This window comes from Musa acuminata, chromosome BXJ3-7, assembly GCF_036884655.1.
Source record: "Musa acuminata AAA Group cultivar baxijiao chromosome BXJ3-7, Cavendish_Baxijiao_AAA, whole genome shotgun sequence".
Taxonomy (NCBI): domain Eukaryota; kingdom Viridiplantae; phylum Streptophyta; class Magnoliopsida; order Zingiberales; family Musaceae; genus Musa; species Musa acuminata.
Window position 1 is genome coordinate 4,760,286 of NC_088355.1, and position 17,826 is coordinate 4,778,111.

General features: G+C 41.9%; 3 protein-coding genes and 1 long non-coding RNA gene across 7 annotated transcripts; 1 reads left to right on the forward strand and 3 right to left on the reverse strand.

The window, feature by feature from the left end:
• Positions 1-218: 218 nt before the first annotated feature.
• Positions 219-2,692, reverse strand: LOC135643742 (G-type lectin S-receptor-like serine/threonine-protein kinase LECRK1). Its single transcript, XM_065161078.1, has 2 exons — positions 2,681-2,692; positions 219-2,561 (listed from the first exon to the last, which is right to left on the reverse strand). The coding sequence occupies exons 1-2, from the start codon at positions 2,690-2,692 to the stop codon at positions 219-221; spliced, it is 2,355 nt and encodes a 784-aa protein (XP_065017150.1).
• An 886-nt stretch (positions 2,693-3,578) lies between these two features.
• On the reverse strand, positions 3,579-8,061 carry LOC135642299 (uncharacterized). Its single transcript, XM_065158317.1, has 8 exons — positions 7,618-8,061; positions 7,214-7,323; positions 6,639-6,695; positions 6,254-6,553; positions 5,421-5,668; positions 4,987-5,293; positions 4,604-4,877; positions 3,579-3,943 (listed from the first exon to the last, which is right to left on the reverse strand). The coding sequence occupies exons 1-8, from the start codon at positions 8,002-8,004 to the stop codon at positions 3,689-3,691; spliced, it is 1,938 nt and encodes a 645-aa protein (XP_065014389.1). The 5' UTR covers positions 8,005-8,061; the 3' UTR covers positions 3,579-3,688.
• A 467-nt stretch (positions 8,062-8,528) lies between these two features.
• LOC103990463 (protein EMSY-LIKE 3) lies at positions 8,529-15,201 on the forward strand. Of its 4 annotated transcripts, none has more exons than XM_009409610.3 (10): positions 8,529-8,885; positions 9,616-9,818; positions 9,924-10,033; positions 10,121-10,370; positions 10,480-10,704; positions 10,792-10,860; positions 13,786-14,019; positions 14,152-14,220; positions 14,304-14,367; positions 14,783-15,201. In XM_009409610.3, exons 1-10 carry the CDS (start codon positions 8,858-8,860, stop codon positions 14,956-14,958), a joined length of 1,428 nt encoding a protein of 475 aa, XP_009407885.1. In that variant the 5' UTR covers positions 8,529-8,857; the 3' UTR covers positions 14,959-15,201. The 4 variants fall into 4 exon arrangements, with proteins under 4 accessions (XP_009407885.1, XP_018684791.1, XP_009407886.1 ...); XM_018829246.2 differs by having other exon boundaries at positions 14,786-15,201; XM_009409611.3 differs by having other exon boundaries at positions 14,304-14,358.
• On the reverse strand, positions 14,009-17,597 carry LOC135643403 (uncharacterized). Its single transcript, XR_010498239.1, has 3 exons — positions 17,399-17,597; positions 16,969-17,022; positions 14,009-15,305 (listed from the first exon to the last, which is right to left on the reverse strand). It is a non-coding gene; the product is annotated as an uncharacterized LOC135643403 (long non-coding RNA).
• Positions 17,598-17,826: the final 229 nt, after the last annotated feature.

The window sequence follows — 17,826 nt, forward strand, 5'->3', positions numbered from 1 at the left end:
GCACTAGTAACAAATACATAAATTTTTCTCATGGCATTGGAATTTGGTGCAGCGATTTGCACTCTTATTGATTCTTGCACTCGCAAGATCTTAGCACGGCTCTGAGGTCTTCGAGAATGAAGAAGGGAAGTGGACGCCATGGTACAAACTCAAGAGGCTCTTAGAAACAACACAGTGCATAACAGCGACTACAGATTCTACATGACCACCTATTGAAATTACCGCGAGCTTGCGGAGGATGAAATATCAGGTGGCATAGGAACTGGAACTGCTCCTTCTAGCATCTGGGTCACCATGTGCATCGAGGGCCTTAGCGATGGATCCTCCTGGATACACCAAATAGCTACCGTAACAAACCTCCCCACCCTACTTGAATCACTCATCGCCTCTTTATCATTCTTCAGCAGGAGGTCCAACCTCCCGTCTTTGTAGCAATCATAAGCCCAGTACACCAGCACCGGTTCCTCCTCTTCCACTTCCCCAATCTCTGTTTCCAAGTTCTTCCTGCAGCATATGATCTCTAGCATCATTACGCCAAAGCTGTACACGTCGACCTTCTTTGTGATTGCCATGCTCTTGAACCACTCTGGGGCAACGTACCCTCTGGTTCCCCTTATGCCGGTGATGGTGCGAGTCTGGTCGGATTTTAAAAGCTTTGCCAGCCCAAAGTCTGAAATCCTAGCGACAAATTTATCATCGAGGAGTACGTTCTGGGGTTTGATATCACAATGGACGATAGGGGTGCTGCATTCTTCATGCAAGTACAGCAGCCCTCTGGCTATGCCTAAGATGATTTGGACTCGCTGCTCCCACTGCAGCTTCACATCGCCAAACAGGAAACCCGTCAGTGCCCCGTTGCTCATGTACTCATACACCAGAAGCCTGTGGGACCCTTCGTCGCAATATCCGATCAATTTGACCAGATTCTTGTGATGAGTCTGCCCGATAGATCTCACCTCGTTGGTGAATTCTTTATCGCTGTCCAGGTGAAGCAGCCTATCCAGCCTCTTCACCGCAATATCGGTCCTGATGTTTGATGCCAACACCCCCTTGTAGACCACGCCAAATGCGCCTCTTCCCAGCTCGTCTTTAAATCCATTAGTGGCTTCTTCGAGCTCTTGGTAAGAAAAAACTCGGAGATTTACCACGGACATGCTGGTCTGTCGCTGAAGCATCTGACCCCTCTTTCTGCGGTGACCTAAGACGGTGACAGACATCAACGCAACTAAGATCAAATTCAGAAAGCCAGAACACCACAGTAGCGCTGATCCGACTCGGTTCATCGGCGTCCGTTGCTTCTTTGTTATAGTAGTCACTGGGCCCGGCGGCAGAGTCAGGGAAGCGTTGCTTTTGGACACTTTGATCAGCGCCCTTCTATCAACATAACTACCCATCCTTCCGTGCGCCAGCGGCTGCCTCTTCTTCCAGCATCCCCCGTCGTTGCTCCAGAAGATGGCGACCACGCAGAAGCAGTCCTCCAAGCAGTACCGTGCGCATCGATCTTGGTCCACATTCGTGTAGTACTCATAGTCGTAGTACGGCCAGTCGACGTTGTCCACGGGGATCAATTCGAATTCACCGGGGTTGTACCCCTCGCAGATCTGTAGGAAGTCCTGCTTGCAGCCTTTGTACTTCTTGTCCGGATCGATAAAGGAGTACTGCGGTGGGCACATGCAGTTGATGCGTGTCTGATCCCCATCCGACGAGCAGTAGCTGTTGAAGCCGCAGACGCCGCTGCCGACGTTTTCCACCACAAGATCTCGGCAAATGTCGAGCGGCACTTTGGCCACCGCGTTCCACGTCTTCCTCAAGGACCCGCCGGCCGTGCCATTCTTCGGGTAGATGTACTGGCGGAATACGCCGTCGGGATCCAGCCTCGCGCGCTGGTAGAAATTGCCCGTGGAATAGGTAGAGGTAGGGCTTATGCCGGCGATGGTACCATTGGAGACGGCATAGTACAGACTGCCGGTCTCGTTATAGACGAGCTGATTGCCAGAGCCGGTCGTGCCGGTGGACCAGTAGGCGACGTACTGGTTTCCGGTGGGAAGGGCCAGCGGATAGAGCACGAGGTTGCCGTCCGTCTGCGCCACCAGCTGGAAGCGGCCATCGGAGGTGTCCGAATCGGTGAGTTGGGAACGCAGGCTGGAGCCCTGGGTCAGGACTTGGCCCGGCAGGAGCGTGTCAGTGGGGAAGTCGAAGCTCTGCCATAGGAAGTTGGAGGAAGAAGCGGCGAGGACGAGGTTGCCTGTGTCGAGGAGGGCAGCGAAGGAGGCGTTGGCGGCTCCGGCGTTCCAAACCTGCTTGCCGTCCTGGTCCTTGAGGGAGAGGCGGCCGTCGCTAGTGAGCTGCAGGGTGGAACCCGCAGCGACGGGAGCGTCGCGGTTGGCGGACCAGACGACGGACTTAGGGGACGCCGAGTCATACCAGACGGCGAGGAGGAAGAGGGAGGTGTCGCTGTCGAGGGGGTAGAAGCCTAAGGCGAAGTCGCCGGAGGGGGAGAGCCATGAACTGGGCGAGCCTTGAGCGGTGAGGGTGGTGCCTCGTGTGATATTGGCGTATCTCTGGCCAGCAGCGGTAGCTGTGATTACTTGGGTTAACAAAGAGGAAGACGAGGATGAAGGGAGGAGTCATAATGAGATTGGCAGAGGGTTTGTGTGAGAGATGATGAATATAGTGTCACATGATTCGTCATCTGCTGGGAAACGTTAGGAAACACCATTACCTTATTAAAAGGGGAACGTCGCATAGGTCTTTGTCTTCGTTGACTCCAAGTCAGTCTGCGTGTTAAATGTTTTACGATTTTGTGTGGCTAATGATGCGGAGAACCAGTGCTGCAATTTCTAACCACTCATAGACACTCAATTCGACCAATAGTTTGCTGACAGAGAGGCAAGAGAGCTTTTCTACGCAGGGACTCCGTCGTCGCCGGTGCTTTCCCTGCTTGGTTAGCCTATACTAGTCATCTCGGTACATTTCATCATCATGTCGTCTGTACGCGTCACGACCATTTATTTATGCATCTTTATTACTATTACAGGAGGGAAACAAACGCATTATAAGTCATCTGTGTTAATTTTCACTTTTTATTTTAATTTAATTTTTTTTCTTACTCCCCTTTCCTCTTTTTTTTTTCCCTCCTTTTATATTAATTTTCCTCTCTTCGCTCTTATCTACTCTTCTTCCTCTCCTCTTCCATAATTATTTCTATTCTCCCTCTTCTCCTGTCATGGAACGGATATGATGACTGGGCCAGTTAAAAAGATAAGAATAAAGGATTATCATTGGGGTTAATATTACTCAAATAACTTCCACCATAATTCATCTTGATTTTGCTTGTGTTGAAAATTAGACCTGTTTAGCTACTGAGTTTCTATGATTCATAAAAGAACTGATTGGATTAATCATTTCAATTTGATCTTTTTTATATGCCTGATATTTTGATAGGTTCCATAACTATGATTCGTTAGAAAACTAATTAGTTTCACAGTTCAATTCAGTTTTTGGGCATATCCAATCTGCCAATACAATTATAAAGCAAGAAAACATTGATTTATAAACCGAAAAGTGATGCATCTATCTCAATCATCGAAGGAAAATTGTTCAGCCATTTCAATCAGAGATTGATTACATAGCAATTCGATTTATACTCAGGTCTCAAGACCATATCAGTTCACTTATATACACGTCCTCAAGAAGAGCATGACAACATGCACACACCTGGCCTGGAAGACCACTCTGGTGGTAACCCTGCATATTTCTCCATCCTCGGTTGTTCGTCATATGGATTCTCCACTAGTTTCAGCAGCCTGCGGACTTCGCTGTAGTCTCCTTGCTCGGCCGCATCAATGGCGCTTTGGCACAGATAGTTTCGCAAGACATACTTGGGGTTAACAGAGTCCATTGCAGCCTTTCGTCCTTCGTCCAGGATGCCATTAGAAACCAGCTTCAGAAGAAACAAGAAAAGAGTCTGTTAGGAAAGAGTGAAATAAGCAAACCAGCCCCTCTTCTTAAAGAAATGTAGACATTAAGCTCGCAGCAACCTGTCGGCCAGACTTTGGGCACCATAGCCACTAGAGGGAGCACAAAAACATTGTTTCTTCTCATACATAACCTAACAATCAGTCTACCTACAACTTAACCTTGAACGCTATTTGCTTCTATGATCAAATGTGATCATTGTCAAAAAATTATCTGATTTACTTCGGAGCGACTTATGCACTTATTTTCTGTCCATTGCAGTTGCAAATCTTGCAAATAAGAGATAAACAAATGCCTTAATCACAAAATTTGCTATTTGCATGTACTCTTTCTGCATGAACTCTATCCATGTGACCTTTAATTCCTCTCGCATGCCATTCGATCTCAACATTTGTCAAGCTGTATCTCAAAACTTCCTCTAATGCTACTTAGGTGACCGTGATAGCTCATTGAATCCTCCAATTAGGCCTCTCCATCTAGACTTAACTATTGATCACATCCCTAACTTATGTGGATTACATGCTAAATCCCTTCTACACCAGATGTGATCAGAACCAAAACGGACGTCCACTACCTGGATATTATAAAACGATACTAAAGTAAAAAGTATCACGAAAAATCATACCTCCTCGAGATAGGTTTTCACCCAACTGCTCCATGCCTCCTTTCTCTCCTGGTTGATGTCCGGCAAAACAGCTTTAAGAGGGACAAGGAGCTCGTTGTTGGGAATAGTAGTGTCTGCTTTTAGACTTGAAAGCAACCGAAAGAAATTTGTGTAATCAACTTTGTCGGTAGCCATGTTGTTGAGAAGGTCACTTATGAGTTGTTGGCTGTACTTGGATAGACCTAGCTTTCTTGTCATTATGGATTGGTATTCATCCATAAACTTATTAGCGTATCTGCAGAAACACAAACATCCAAGACAAATGTCAATAATCGACTATGTTTTTCGACACATAATCAAGAACAATTTTTCAAAACATATTATCATCCAGAACCAGAGAAAACCTTTCCATTGCATAGTTGGCCTCTTCGTTGTTGATCAACTGTGCAGCTGATAAAGTTGCAGTAAATTGTCCAATATTCCACAAGCCAATATCAGGCTGGTTAGCAAAACAGTACCTTCTCCAGGGAAGATCTGTAGTATTTGGAGTATATCTTGGATCAAATGCATCCAAAAAACCAAAAGGCCCATAGTCGATAGTCAAACCCAAGACACTCATGTTGTCTGTGTTCAGAACACCATGAGTGAAGCCAACCCCCTGCCAACTAGCAATCAAGGAAGCAGTGCGCTCAGCAACCTCGACTGACCAAGCTGATATGATGAGTGCAACAAAAGGCAGCCAAAGAATTAGGGATTTACAGATATGTTGACCTTGTTTCTATATGATATACCACTTGTGCAGATAACCTAAAAAACTACAGTGTGTGGATCACATTACCTGCATATTTGTTAGATGTCAGATCCACTACTGAAGAACCCTCTACACCAACCTCAAGAGACAACTTATCACTTTTTTTCATTGTCCCGATTTGGGGAAAATGATGGTGGATTGTGTAATCTGCCAAAGTACGAACTATATCAAGGTCTTCTTTTCCCCTAGAGGCATGAATTTGATATGAACCAAAACGCAGGAAGGATTGAGCAACACGGCAAACAATTGCACCAGGTTCATCCCTAGGATTGCCACTGCAAGGAACATGGGCATAAATAAGTGAAGGATGATATCATCAAAAGCAAAAGGTTCTTCATGATGGTTTACCCATCAGAGGATGCTAATTCATCAATTTAAAAGAATCCAATGTTTTAACTATCCAGGCATTAAGATAAGCACTTCATGATCTCTCATTAACAAAATGCTGCATTCCATACCTTGTTATAGAAAACTATGATGAAAGGAAAAACATTAACATTTCTTAGGAAATGTCTGAAATTATATATGTGTGTGCCACCACAAAGTGCAACTGTCTATAATCTATGGAGGTTCCTATCAAACTCTAAAAAATACCAAATATGATGCAACAAATCTGTGAAAAAATGTGTGATGCAGCACTTTGTTATATATACAAGCCGAGAAAAAAATAGCTACAAATATGTGCAGTAGTGACATACTCGTAAAACATGTCTCTGTCAATAGTCTAGGAAGTTTCCTATCTAATTCTAAAGAATACCAACCACGATGCAGCAAATTTGTGAAAATGCGTGTGATGCAGTGCTTTGTTATATATACAAGCAGAGAAAAAGTAGCTACAAATATGCTCCACAGTGACATACTCATAAAACATGTCTCTGGTAACAAATTTGCCAGTGGTGACAAGGCAAAGTGCACGGGTAGTAGGAATTCCAAGTCCATTCATTGCCTCACTGCAAAGGAACTCACGGATGCTACTACGAAGAACTGCCAGACCATCTGCAAATCGGCTATAAGGTGTCTTTCCAGCACCCTTGAGCTGCAACTCCCATCTTTCATCTTGAGAATTCAGAATCTCACCAAGAGTTATTGCACGTCCATCCCCTAGCTGACCAGCCCACCTACCAAACTGGTGACCACCATAGCACTGAGCATAAGGCAACCTATAATAGACAATTCTTTCAGGCCCTTGTCACATATGAAGTGAAGGGGATGGTGCAGAATCAAAGTTTATTGTTCATAACTAACCCTTCTTTCAAAGGTAGTGCTCCAGCAAATATTATAGGGAAATCAGGCCGCATGAACCTGCAACCAGATATCACTATACAAGTCAAAATAAGGCTCAATGCAAATAGCATATTACCCCAGAAAAAGAACAAGTCAACAGAAATCCATGTAAAATAGCCCCCCAAAAAATATAAACATACAAGGTTCCCAAAATCCCATGTGTTTTGCACAAACTGGAAAAGGAGAACAAAATCCTAAATATACCAAAAAAATTCTTATGTGTGTCTTGCAATAGACTCTTCATCTGCCAGGGATTTCAGATTTAGTGATCCATGTGGGAGATAAACAGAACAGATGGATAGATTATATTCCTGGGAAAATTGTACATTCTATAAATTGTTGAGTTGCCAAATTGTGAATCAAACAAGAAAAAGAAACTTGTCTCATTTTTTACTTTTGCTTTTAAGACAAGTCTGCATATGAATGACAGTTGATGAAATTTGGTGAAAAATGCTGGTGTTTTTGTATGAAAATTATGCATATAATAGAATTTAAGCTGGTGAACAACTGTAAGTTTAGTTAGTAAAGATGTCTACTCTTTCTGATCCAGATCAAGCAACTCAGCAACTGATTCTGACCAAGCTACAAGTTCAGGGTTTTCCACTTCAGCAGATGGAGATACTGTACTGTAACAAGCATGAAGCACCTGGAAACCATTTGGAAACAGATTAGCCGCTTCCTAAGGCCTCAACTCTCTTCATCAACGCATTGTGATTGTCGAGACCAGCCTATAATATCTTATTCTTGCAAAAATATCGACATAAACTTACACTCAGAAGTAATGATGATGAGAACAATAACAAGGGCAAGAATGAAAATGATAATACGAAGAACTATCTGACACGCGTGTGACCAAAGAATCCAAAGGGGAACAGAACGAGGATGGACGAATACGATCTAATCTTGATCCAACCGGCAAAATAAATCCAGAAACAAATACCTGACGGGGGATCGTATCAGTTCTTGGATCGCCAGGCAGCTCCCGCACGAAGGAGTGATCCCAATTTAGCGCCTCGAGCTTCAGCCGCCCCCTCTTGCTACCATCGGCCCCTGGAACCCGCGCCTCCGTCTTGGACTCCATCAGACAAACGATGGAGTACCTTCGCCCACCTGCCCCATCTCCGATCTGGCGATCGGGTCTCCCCCGATGCAGGAGAACGCATCTCCGTGCATCCGATAACCGATTCGGACGCCACCAAAGGTGAGTGGACCGAGAGATCGAGACGAAGAGGGGAGAGGAAATGGAAGAGGAAGAGGGCGAGGAGGAGGAGGGCGAGGGAGTCCTCGGTAGGCATTGGAGAGGGACAGAGGCGAAATGGCTCAGCATCGCGCCCACGTTTTGATGATGCAGTAAGGATATCTTCCCGTTTCTTCGGTTGGTGGTTAAAAATAGAGACTCTATTATATATATATATATATATATATATATATATATATATATATATATATGAATTATCGAAAAAATCGTTCTTTATTTTCCAGAAAGCATTTCTTAGAATTTTAAAATAATTCTCCTCTTTTACCTCATATTAAAATATCGTTTTCCGTATAAATTGATAAAGCAGTCTATAAGTACAATATTTTGAGGAATATAATGTAATACCACAACTGTTTCCAGCTTATTCTCAATGGATTCATACGTGATTAAATAGATCGGAGCCCAAAACGAATTAATTGACTCGATGTGGATTAACTAGATTCGGGTCTGGGCCGAGCCCGAATCCGAATTGATTGGCGTAGCCCAAGTGTTATCCGGACCCGAACCCGTCCGATGCCATCCATCGAGCGGAACTTACAATAGGAATTAACTGTTAAAAAGGTTGCACTATAAAACGCGTTGGAATCCGCCCTTTCACACCTTTTGCTTCCCCTCGAACCCTCGCTCCCCTCCCCTTCTTTTGCTTCCCATCGCCTCCTCAGCTCCGATCCCCCCGAAACTCCCCCAAATTCCCGTCGCCCGATTCCGATTTCTGATCGAATCGTGTTATCATGCTCTACTCGAGGGGTCGTTTTCTCCGCTCGAGCTGACCGAAATAGATGCTGGAGCTGCCAGATCACTCCCTTTGGTCACTCCGAATTGGTTCTTAGTTAAGAGGAACCTCCTCCTCTTTGATTTTGACGTGATTGGCAGTCCTTGGGGTCTACCACCGCCGGGATTCGGTACCCAAAGGGCTTCCGACATGGAGTTTGATCCTTCCGATAGCAGTGGTAAGCGTTTCTTTAGCATTCTTCCAATCTTATCATGCTTTTATTTGTGATTTAGGGTTATATTTTTTCGTAAGCCATCGTCGATGTTCTTCGTACAATGCGTTTTTATTCATTTCGTTGGATCAGAGTTGTTTGCTATAGTGAAAAACCAGAGGTCGGGAAACTAGGATTTTGAGCTTGATTTGCTGCTACTCAGGTCCAGCGTCTTGAAGTTCCAATCAAACTTCTCTACCTTTGTTTGTCTGCTCCGGTAAATACTGATCGTAGGCATTTATAGTACTTCTGAGCCACACTATGTTACCGCAATTGGAACACAAGTCTAATGAGTAGATTTCCCTTTCTATTAGTCAGTCAATTCTCGGGAATATGTAGCAAAGTTGTCATCATCTCAACTTTTCTACGGGATGGAGGTTTCTATTTTGTGAAAAATTTCCTGTTGGTGAGAACCTTAATGTACTTGTCATTTGTTAGAAATTTTACTTCAGTTTGATTTTGAGTCATTCGGTGATTGTGGCAATGCGACAGGTAACAGTTTTTTGTTTTCCCTAAGCTGTATTCAGATGTGAGACATCCCTTTTTTACCCTGGACCACAATGAGATGAGTTCCCGTGGGCTGGATAAAGAGATCTATCATGGAGCATTCTTTCTTAGCATCTTTGGCAATCTTTTTTACCTTTTTATGTGCTTGTAATATGGCGCTATTCATTCTATTGTCACTAAATGGTTGCAGGAACTGATGATGATCTTCCTCCGCCGCATCAGAATAGGGGTATAAGAGGAGGACAAGTGACTGGTAATGGAAGAGCAACTATTGGCGCCATTCCGTATGCTAGAATGCAGAATGATATGGAAACCCAAATACATCGACTTGAGCAAGAGGCATACAGTTCTGTTCTTCGAGCATTTAAGGCTCAGTCTGATGCCATTACTTGGGTAATTATCCACACAAAATGACCGTAGCTGTTTTGTATTAGTCTATTCTTTTTTCACATGTAAATTTTGCTTACTAATTGGTTTCCGATGAGCATATTTCTTCAGGAGAAAGAAAGTTTAATAACCGAACTCAGAAAGGAGCTCAGAGTGTCGGATGAGGAACATAGAGAACTATTAAGCAGGGTTAATGCCGATGACATTATTCGAAGAATAAGGTTTGCTAATAAATAGATTTATGGGATCACGGCCAATGATCTATTGTTGTCTGTTTTTTTTCCCCCTTCATCGTTACTTTTATTTAGGGAATGGAGGCAAGCAGGTGGGCTCCAATCTGGGATGTTTAATAATGTTCAACCAGATGTACCTGTACCAAGTCCCACCATCTCAGCCTCTCGAAAGAGGCAAAGAACATCTCAGCCTGTACCTTCGTTGTCCTTGGATGCACCATCTCCTGGTCTGCAATCACAGCCTGTTGTGGCTCCCATGCAGCCATCATCATCAGCTGCGAAAAGGGGAACTGCAACAGCAGCCAAGGGAAAAAAACCTAAATCAGTAAGTTATTGGGCTTACGACAATGCATATAGTTACTTGTTTCTTAGAATTGTATGTTACTTAGACATGTACACAATAGTTTTCTATTGAAGTTATATCGAAATTGCAGGCTCAGACGTTGCCTGGTGTATCTTCGATGAAGTCTATGCAGTATCCTTCTGCAGGTCCTAGTGGAAGAAGCCAAGTGGCAAGTAGGAATTCTTCAGGTGCTCCTATGATTGATCCAGCCAAAAAGACACCATATGATCCGCTAATTGGGCGAAAGGTCATGACTAGGTGGCCTGAAGATAATAACTTTTATGAAGCTGTTATTACTGATTATAATCCAGTTGAAGTGAGTTTGTTAAGTGCTCCAGCTTTCTTCCTTGTTGTTTTTGTAGCATTGCTTGTTTTTAATTTTTTTATCATCAACACTTGGTAGGGTCTTCATGCTCTGGTTTATGATATTGACACGAAAGATGAGACATGGGAATGGGTCAATTTGAAGGATGTAAGTTAATTGTTTTTTACTATGTCAAAGTTACATTGCCTATGTTATGCCCAGTGACTATTGCCAACAATGTATAGTGTATTTATTTTTGACCTTGCATGGACATTATTTTAGCTTATTTTTATTGGTAGAAACTTGTGGAATTATTAAATCACAGTGAGTGCTCCAAAGATGTGGTTCCATGTGATGGCTTGAAGTCATTATGTTGTATTGAATAAGATTGAATCGCCTCCCAGTCTGCCTTAGTGCTGTCTTCCCGGTAGACATGGGTCACACAAAGGGGTACTACCCTTTTACATATGCACTATATATTTTTCTAGGAGAGGAACCATCGACTCTGGAGGCTTTGGTGTTTTGTGACCAATAAAATTTGGATTTAGAAACAAGTATCAACTGATTCCAGCTCCTTAATTGGGAAGTCTCAATCGACTAAAATATTGTCAGACTGAACTTCATAACCCTGCAGAAAAGTTGATGAAAGAGAAGGGTTTAACATATGGCATAATGTAAAATACTGAATTGCTTCTTTAACAAATAAAGAAGGTAAGAAAGACACTTAATTTTTACTATTAGGAGAGGGTTATGATTAAGTTTGCTAGTACCATGCCTGAGCTAGGACAGAAAAGGCCTACAATAAGGTGTTTTTTGGTACTTTTTGTTCTGGCTTTTTGCTCTGATGGAATTATCTTTAAGGTTCCACTAGAATTTTTTAGGATCCTTGTCTTTTATTGTTTCCATAGGTCTCTTACAAAGTCCATCTTATAGCTGTACCTATTTGTTTGACAATGCACTTAAAACTTTGGTCTCTCCCAGTGATAAACTTGTTAGGTTGCATATGACATGTTCCATTCTCCTTCATTTCCATTTTCAATACTTTATCAATGAAAGGGAACATCAATTTGCTATAGTTAACTATTGATTCATAAAGTTTCGTTAATTATTGCTGATTGGAAATCATATTTGGACTTTTATGTTATTTATGGTGACTTTCCCTTTGAATTGCTTACACCCTCAAAGCATTTTTTTGTTGTTTCTCATTTTTTATGCTCATGGTTATCAGGGTTTCAGAAAAGAATGTGGAACTTACATTCCACTCTTGTATTTGCTCTATTGCACTTTGGTTGAATAAAACGTGCACAAATTTGATTCTTGTAATGCAGAATGTGGATGTATTACTGATTTATTTATGGAAGCGATCTAGATATTCTTTCGATTTAAAGAAACTGCATTACAGCTTTCCAGGAGCATGAGATCAAAAAGTACTTTGTTACTAGTGTTATAGACTAACTAGTGGTAGCCTTCATCTTGGAGATTGTCTAATACCTAAAGTTAGAGCTGTTCCGAGAATTGTGAGAAAAAGAATAAAAGGATCTTTCAGAATATTGATGTTGCTTGAAGTTCATTTTCCTAGGTTAACTTGATATAGCATGCATCCTCAAAGAAATACAAGCTTTGAGTAGGTGTTTAGTTGTTTCCTGGTGTAACATATCTTGCACATTTCTTATCCTTGTACCCCTGCTCCCCCATCATATCTTGCACATTACAGCTTTCCAGGAGCATGAGATCAAAAAGTACTTTGTTACTAGTGTTATAGACTAACTAGTGGTAGCCTTCATCTTGGAGATTGTCTAATACCTAAAGTTAGAGCTGTTCCGAGAATTGTGAGAAAAAGAATAAAAGGATCTTTCAGAATATTGATGTTGCTTGAAGTTCAGTTTCCTAGGTTAACTCGATATAGCATGCATCCTCAAAGAAATACAAGCTTTGAGTAGGTGTTTAGTTGTTTCCTGGTGTAACATATCTTGCACATTTCTTATCCTTGTACCCCTGCTCCCCCATCATATGGTCATTGTTGGTTGTGCACTTCCATATTAACAGAATTAAGAGGTTCTTAAAATACTTCAAACACACATTATAGCCAAGACTACCTGATATTATAACTGACACAGGAAAACGATTTCAGATGGCATATCTTTGCAGACCTAATGGTATGGAGGACATACCATAGTGCAAGTTATAAATGTTTGCACAGTTTAACTAAATGGCTTTCTGCTGGACATAGTGCCATGTAGAGGAGGATGCCAAAAAGCAAGCCAATATAGGTCTATGCACCTTTGTGCAACTTCCATTACCGTTTCTTGATGGAGTTCAAGTTAAAATACTTCACAATACTTCACACACGAGTGGACTTTACGGTGTAGAAACTTGGAAGTCTTGATTTATGCTAACAGAGCACTTTAACTTACATGCTAAGTGCCTCATTTATTTCTCTCCTCAAATTTGTATAGTATGAGAACCTTTGAAGATGTTGGTTACCATCTTACAGTAACTTTTGGGAATATAGATTTTTAAATCAAAGTTTAAAAAAAAAAACTAACTGTGGCTTGTGTTTTTATCTACAAGATAGTTTACAGGTACAGCCACATGAAAGCATTTTGTGTGAACTGACTGTTATCATATAATCTGATAGACATGTGATAACCACGTATTATTACACTGTGAAAAGTTTCTTATGCTCATGGCAAGTTTGTTCCTTGCAGCTTATGCCTGAAAGTGCTTTCAACTACCATCTGTCCCATGTAATATTTTGGGCTTTATGCCTAGTATCAAATTATTCGTTTATTCAGTTTTTGTGGTTAGGTAAGTTTAGCATATGATTATCAGAATCTCTGTTGCCATTTACTGTTTCTCAATGGAATTTTCTGATCTCTAAAATTCAGTATTTAAGTTCAGCTGTTCTGGATTTTCTTCCGGGAGGGAGATTAGTGGACTTTAATATGATTCATGTGACGTTTATTTATGGTTGGTTCTCTTGTAAAAGTAAACCCTACTAATTCATTCACATCAGCAACGCTGTCCTCAGAAACCAATGGATCAACTTTTATTTTTATCTGATGGCTAACCTGAATCACGTCCTAATTGTAGATTTCCCCAGATGATATACGATGGGAGGGCGGGGACCCGGGTATCAGTCATCGGCCTGGCCAGGGTGGGGTTAAAAGGTCAACAGGCCGTGGTGGTGGCATTCCAGGAGCAGGAAGGGGAAGAGGAACCATGAAGAATCAGGCTAAGAAACAGTTTCCTCCTTCCCAAAATGGCATCGGCAAGAAGCGTGCCGGTGACATCGAGATCCTTCACACCGAGACACTTATAAAGGAAGTATGTATTTTACGAATTCATGGAACATATCGTCAACTGTTCTATCATCTGACAGGATATTCATGGAACATTGTCAACTGCCGTGTCATTTGACAGCATATTTTTCTCTCATCTCTTTCCTGTTTCAATCAGGTGGAGAAGGTTTTCGGTGCGAGCCATCCTGACCCGCTCGAGATCGAGAAGGCCAAGAAGTTGTTGAAAGTAGGGAAAACATGCCACCTCGCTCCTTTATTCAGCATCAATGTGTTTGTCTGAAATAACATTGAGGTGCCCCATCTTTGCAGGAGCATGAACAATCACTGATTGATGCTATTGCAATGCTTGCTGATGCATCTGATGGTGAGAGTGGTAAATACATGTAGCTCGATTCTCCATTCATGTTGTGCATGAGATCCTCCGATTCTAAAAAGTCTCTTCTCCTCTATAATATTCCCCATGTGTCATCAAAGCTTTGCATGTGACAAAGCAGAACCAGTTGAATCTGTTATCCGCTCAATATAATAGGCTGGTTGGTAATCACTGCTTACCGTTGTCTGTCTTTTTGCCTCCGCCGCAGCAATTACCAAATCAAGAGAATTCCACCATGATGTCTTTCTTTCCTTTCCTTTCCTGTAGAACCGGGCGTCCTTTGGTTTCTGTTTGTTTGCTAATGGCAACTTTTGATAAGCTCAATTAAGAAGTCAAGTTATATACTCTGGATTCTTTTAGATCCTTGCAACTGGGCGACGGAGGCTAACAACATGCCCTCTCTTTTTGTTGGCAGAAGAGGGCGAGCACCAATTCCCGCACCAGCAATCCATGGGATGGGGAAACCGGCGGCAGTACGGTGGGAACCAGCAAGCAGATAAGTACCGTGGCGATGACGTGACTGCCGGTGGAGGTAGAGAAGGTTCTGATGGCGACCGTTTGGTTGGACATGGTGACGATGATGACACATAGATTCCATATGCCATTTGGTGTGTGGAAAATTGCAGTCTCTTTCGCAAGATATTGATCGCTGGCAACTAACTGTAAGCTCGTCTCAAGGAAAGCATGCTGATGAGGAATGTAGGAATGTGCCTCTCCTTGTAAATGCTTTTAGAACGGTTGCCGATTATTAACATCCTCGTAAGGGTCGAATGAATGTGTGTGTTCTAAGTGTAACTCTTATCAGATTATATAACAAACTCCCTTTTAGCAGCAGTAGTGAAGCTCTCCGTAAATCTTCTTCGTCACTCACAAAACAAACTTTGCTTCCTGCAGTGGTTGCTGTGGCCGTCGGAAGAATCTTTAAGTAGCATTAGAACCTGCAAAATTCAACAAATGATTAAACTACGGGAGTGTTTTGTACTCGCTTCCTATTTCTTTTAAATTATATGTATCAGGGATTACATGACATCCATTTTGAACCCACAGGTGACTGATCAAACGTAGATTTTGTAGCACTCAGTACACAAAGCATTATAATATGTTACTCGTCTTAAGATCCAAGAACATCCATGAAGTGTAAAAACCAATCAAAATAAACATACAGTAAGCACAGCATCAAGTACCAGACTACAATCAAACTCTGAACTTAAAACATGGGCGGCTACAATGGATACTGTCAACACCTTCCACCTCAAAATGCATTCCTAGGTTTTAAAAGTTGGAGTTTGGTTAAAGATCAGCCCCCTTCATAATCGAATTGGATCAGTTGAATCAGCAAGGATAGTTTTAGAGTTTAGCATGAACAGATTTTAGCAAGAAAAGGTGCACATAAATATAGATATATGAAGTTAAAGAAAACAAACAACACTATGTTACAGTACAAAGGAAAAGGAATTATGAGCAGCTAAAACAAGCAAGGCCAAGAAACTTCCTGAACAAAGAATTGACATATAGAAAACTCTCTCTCTCTCTCTCTCTCTCTCTCTCTCTCAAGAGCTGGATAAACACCACAATGATAAAGAGACTCAAGTTTAAAGATGAAATGCTTTTGCAACAAAATTCTCTTAGCAGTTAATTATTCTAGTAAGGGAGAAACTAAAGCGCAAGTAGTAATCAAAGATAAAAGGAACGAGTTAAATGCCTAAACCAACCAAAGGTCGCCTCGCATGACTTTTGCCTTAAATATCTTAGACAAACATGCAGTGAGATCGAAGGGCGAAATTACTGACACAATAAAAAAAATATCCCATAAATTAAAACAGACTTCTAATGAATGTCGAAGAAATACTTACCCACTCTGCTATCGCAGTAAGCGCTCCACTCCACTACTAGTGGCTAAACTTCTTTCCTAAGAATGAGTCTCTACCAACAAAGGTCAGATTGCACTATATGATTAAACCTATGTTTCTCCATTGCACAATAAAATGAGGAAAATGTGGCACAATACTTCTCTAGAGGTATATGGGATATGTACATATGAGCAACCCACCCCGGTATCTAACCTTTCTATGTTGATGAGGTTCACATACACACACACACAATGATTTTACTTGACTCTTTTATGTTAGGCCTCCATCAATCTTCTTGTCCATCTCACGATACGATCAAATGAATTTACCACAATTTCTTTTACAAGAAACAAGAAGTGGAATATCGATTTAACAGATCAATTTGTTTTTCCATTGTGAATGATTGGTAATAGATGGAAAGAAGTAGAACAAAAACAAAGAAACTATTCAAAAAGATGAAGCCAACATCATTGTGTTTCAATGCCAATAAAATCTTGAAAAGGAACATGAATTCTAAGTATTCAAATCTTTTAATATTGAGTTTATCGGATGACAACAACATAAACAAATGTGTTTCTAACCAAGTAAAACAATAGAAAAAAGTGGAGTCAAGTAAGCAGAAAACTAAGCATCCAATCCCCAATCCTAGAAGATGCTTTTAATTGGCCCCTTACCAATCACTACCAGCAATAACATTGCAAAGCTACTTCTCTTTGGGAAGAACATAACACAAAGGAAGCTTCAAATTTACCTTCAGCTATTCAGGAGGATCAGATCATCTGATGCAACACTCTACTGTGGAAACCTGCTCGGATCAAATTACAAGTTAGTTCAAAGCCTAGATTGACTGGAAAAGCGAAGGTCCAGCACGAATACGCACTCCCATGAGCCTATCCCATCCCAATTTGACGAGGCCAAAGTAAAACCCTAATCCACATGTTCTCACGATCAACTAGTGGGTCTCTACCAGAAATCTAATCCCAGCAGAAGAGAAGAAGAATTGTTCTGTTTTATAACCAAGATCTAGAATGTAATTCGATGAGAGAAATTGTTTCGCGATGCGAAAAACTATCAACAGCGGCGATCGGAGAGAGGTGGACTGATTAGGCGAACCATCGCTGCACAAAAGATAAAAGGCCCCGTAAAAACGATCGCGGAGCGGAAGAGAAAGAGGGGCGCACCTAATGAGTTCATTCTCGATTGGGTTCTCCGATTCGATTGAGCAACAACAAACCCCTTCCGAAAGATTCACCGAGTGGGGGTTCCATTGGATCCCCAGAGAGAGAGAGAGAGAGAGAGAGAGAGAGAGAGAGAGAAGGGGGAGGATATCCTTCTTCGGTTGTGTTGGGCGTGTAGGGTGGGTGGAAAGCGACGGTGGCGTGGAAGCGGACGTTAGGACGAGGGAGACGAGGGACAGTAAAGATAACGACGCAGAGGGAACGGTGCGTTGCCGACGTCAGGGACGACTCGGTCCCGCAAAGTTAACCGGCAGAGCTCTCACGTTGCAGATTATTATTACAGAACAACGTCGAACAATGAGAATAAAATAAGAAATTATGAACAAAATAAAATCGATAATTTAGAGACCGTCAATATTGAGGAATTGTCA

Coding starts and splice junctions, on each gene's coding strand:
- LOC135642299 (XM_065158317.1), bottom strand. CDS start 8,004: ATGCTGAGCCATTTCGCCTCTGTCCCTCTCCAATGCCTACCGAGGACT. Junction 7,324..7,617: donor CTGATACGATCCCCCGTCAG/GTATTTGTTTCT, acceptor AATGGTTTCCAG/GTGCTTCATGCTTGTTACAG. Junction 3,944..4,603: donor TGAAAACCTATCTCGAGGAG/GTATGATTTTTC, acceptor TTTCTTCTGAAG/CTGGTTTCTAATGGCATCCT.
- LOC103990463 (XM_009409610.3), top strand. CDS start 8,858: ATGGAGTTTGATCCTTCCGATAGCAGTG. Junction 8,886..9,615: donor TGATCCTTCCGATAGCAGTG/GTAAGCGTTTCT, acceptor AAATGGTTGCAG/GAACTGATGATGATCTTCCT. Junction 9,819..9,923: donor AGTCTGATGCCATTACTTGG/GTAATTATCCAC, acceptor ATATTTCTTCAG/GAGAAAGAAAGTTTAATAAC.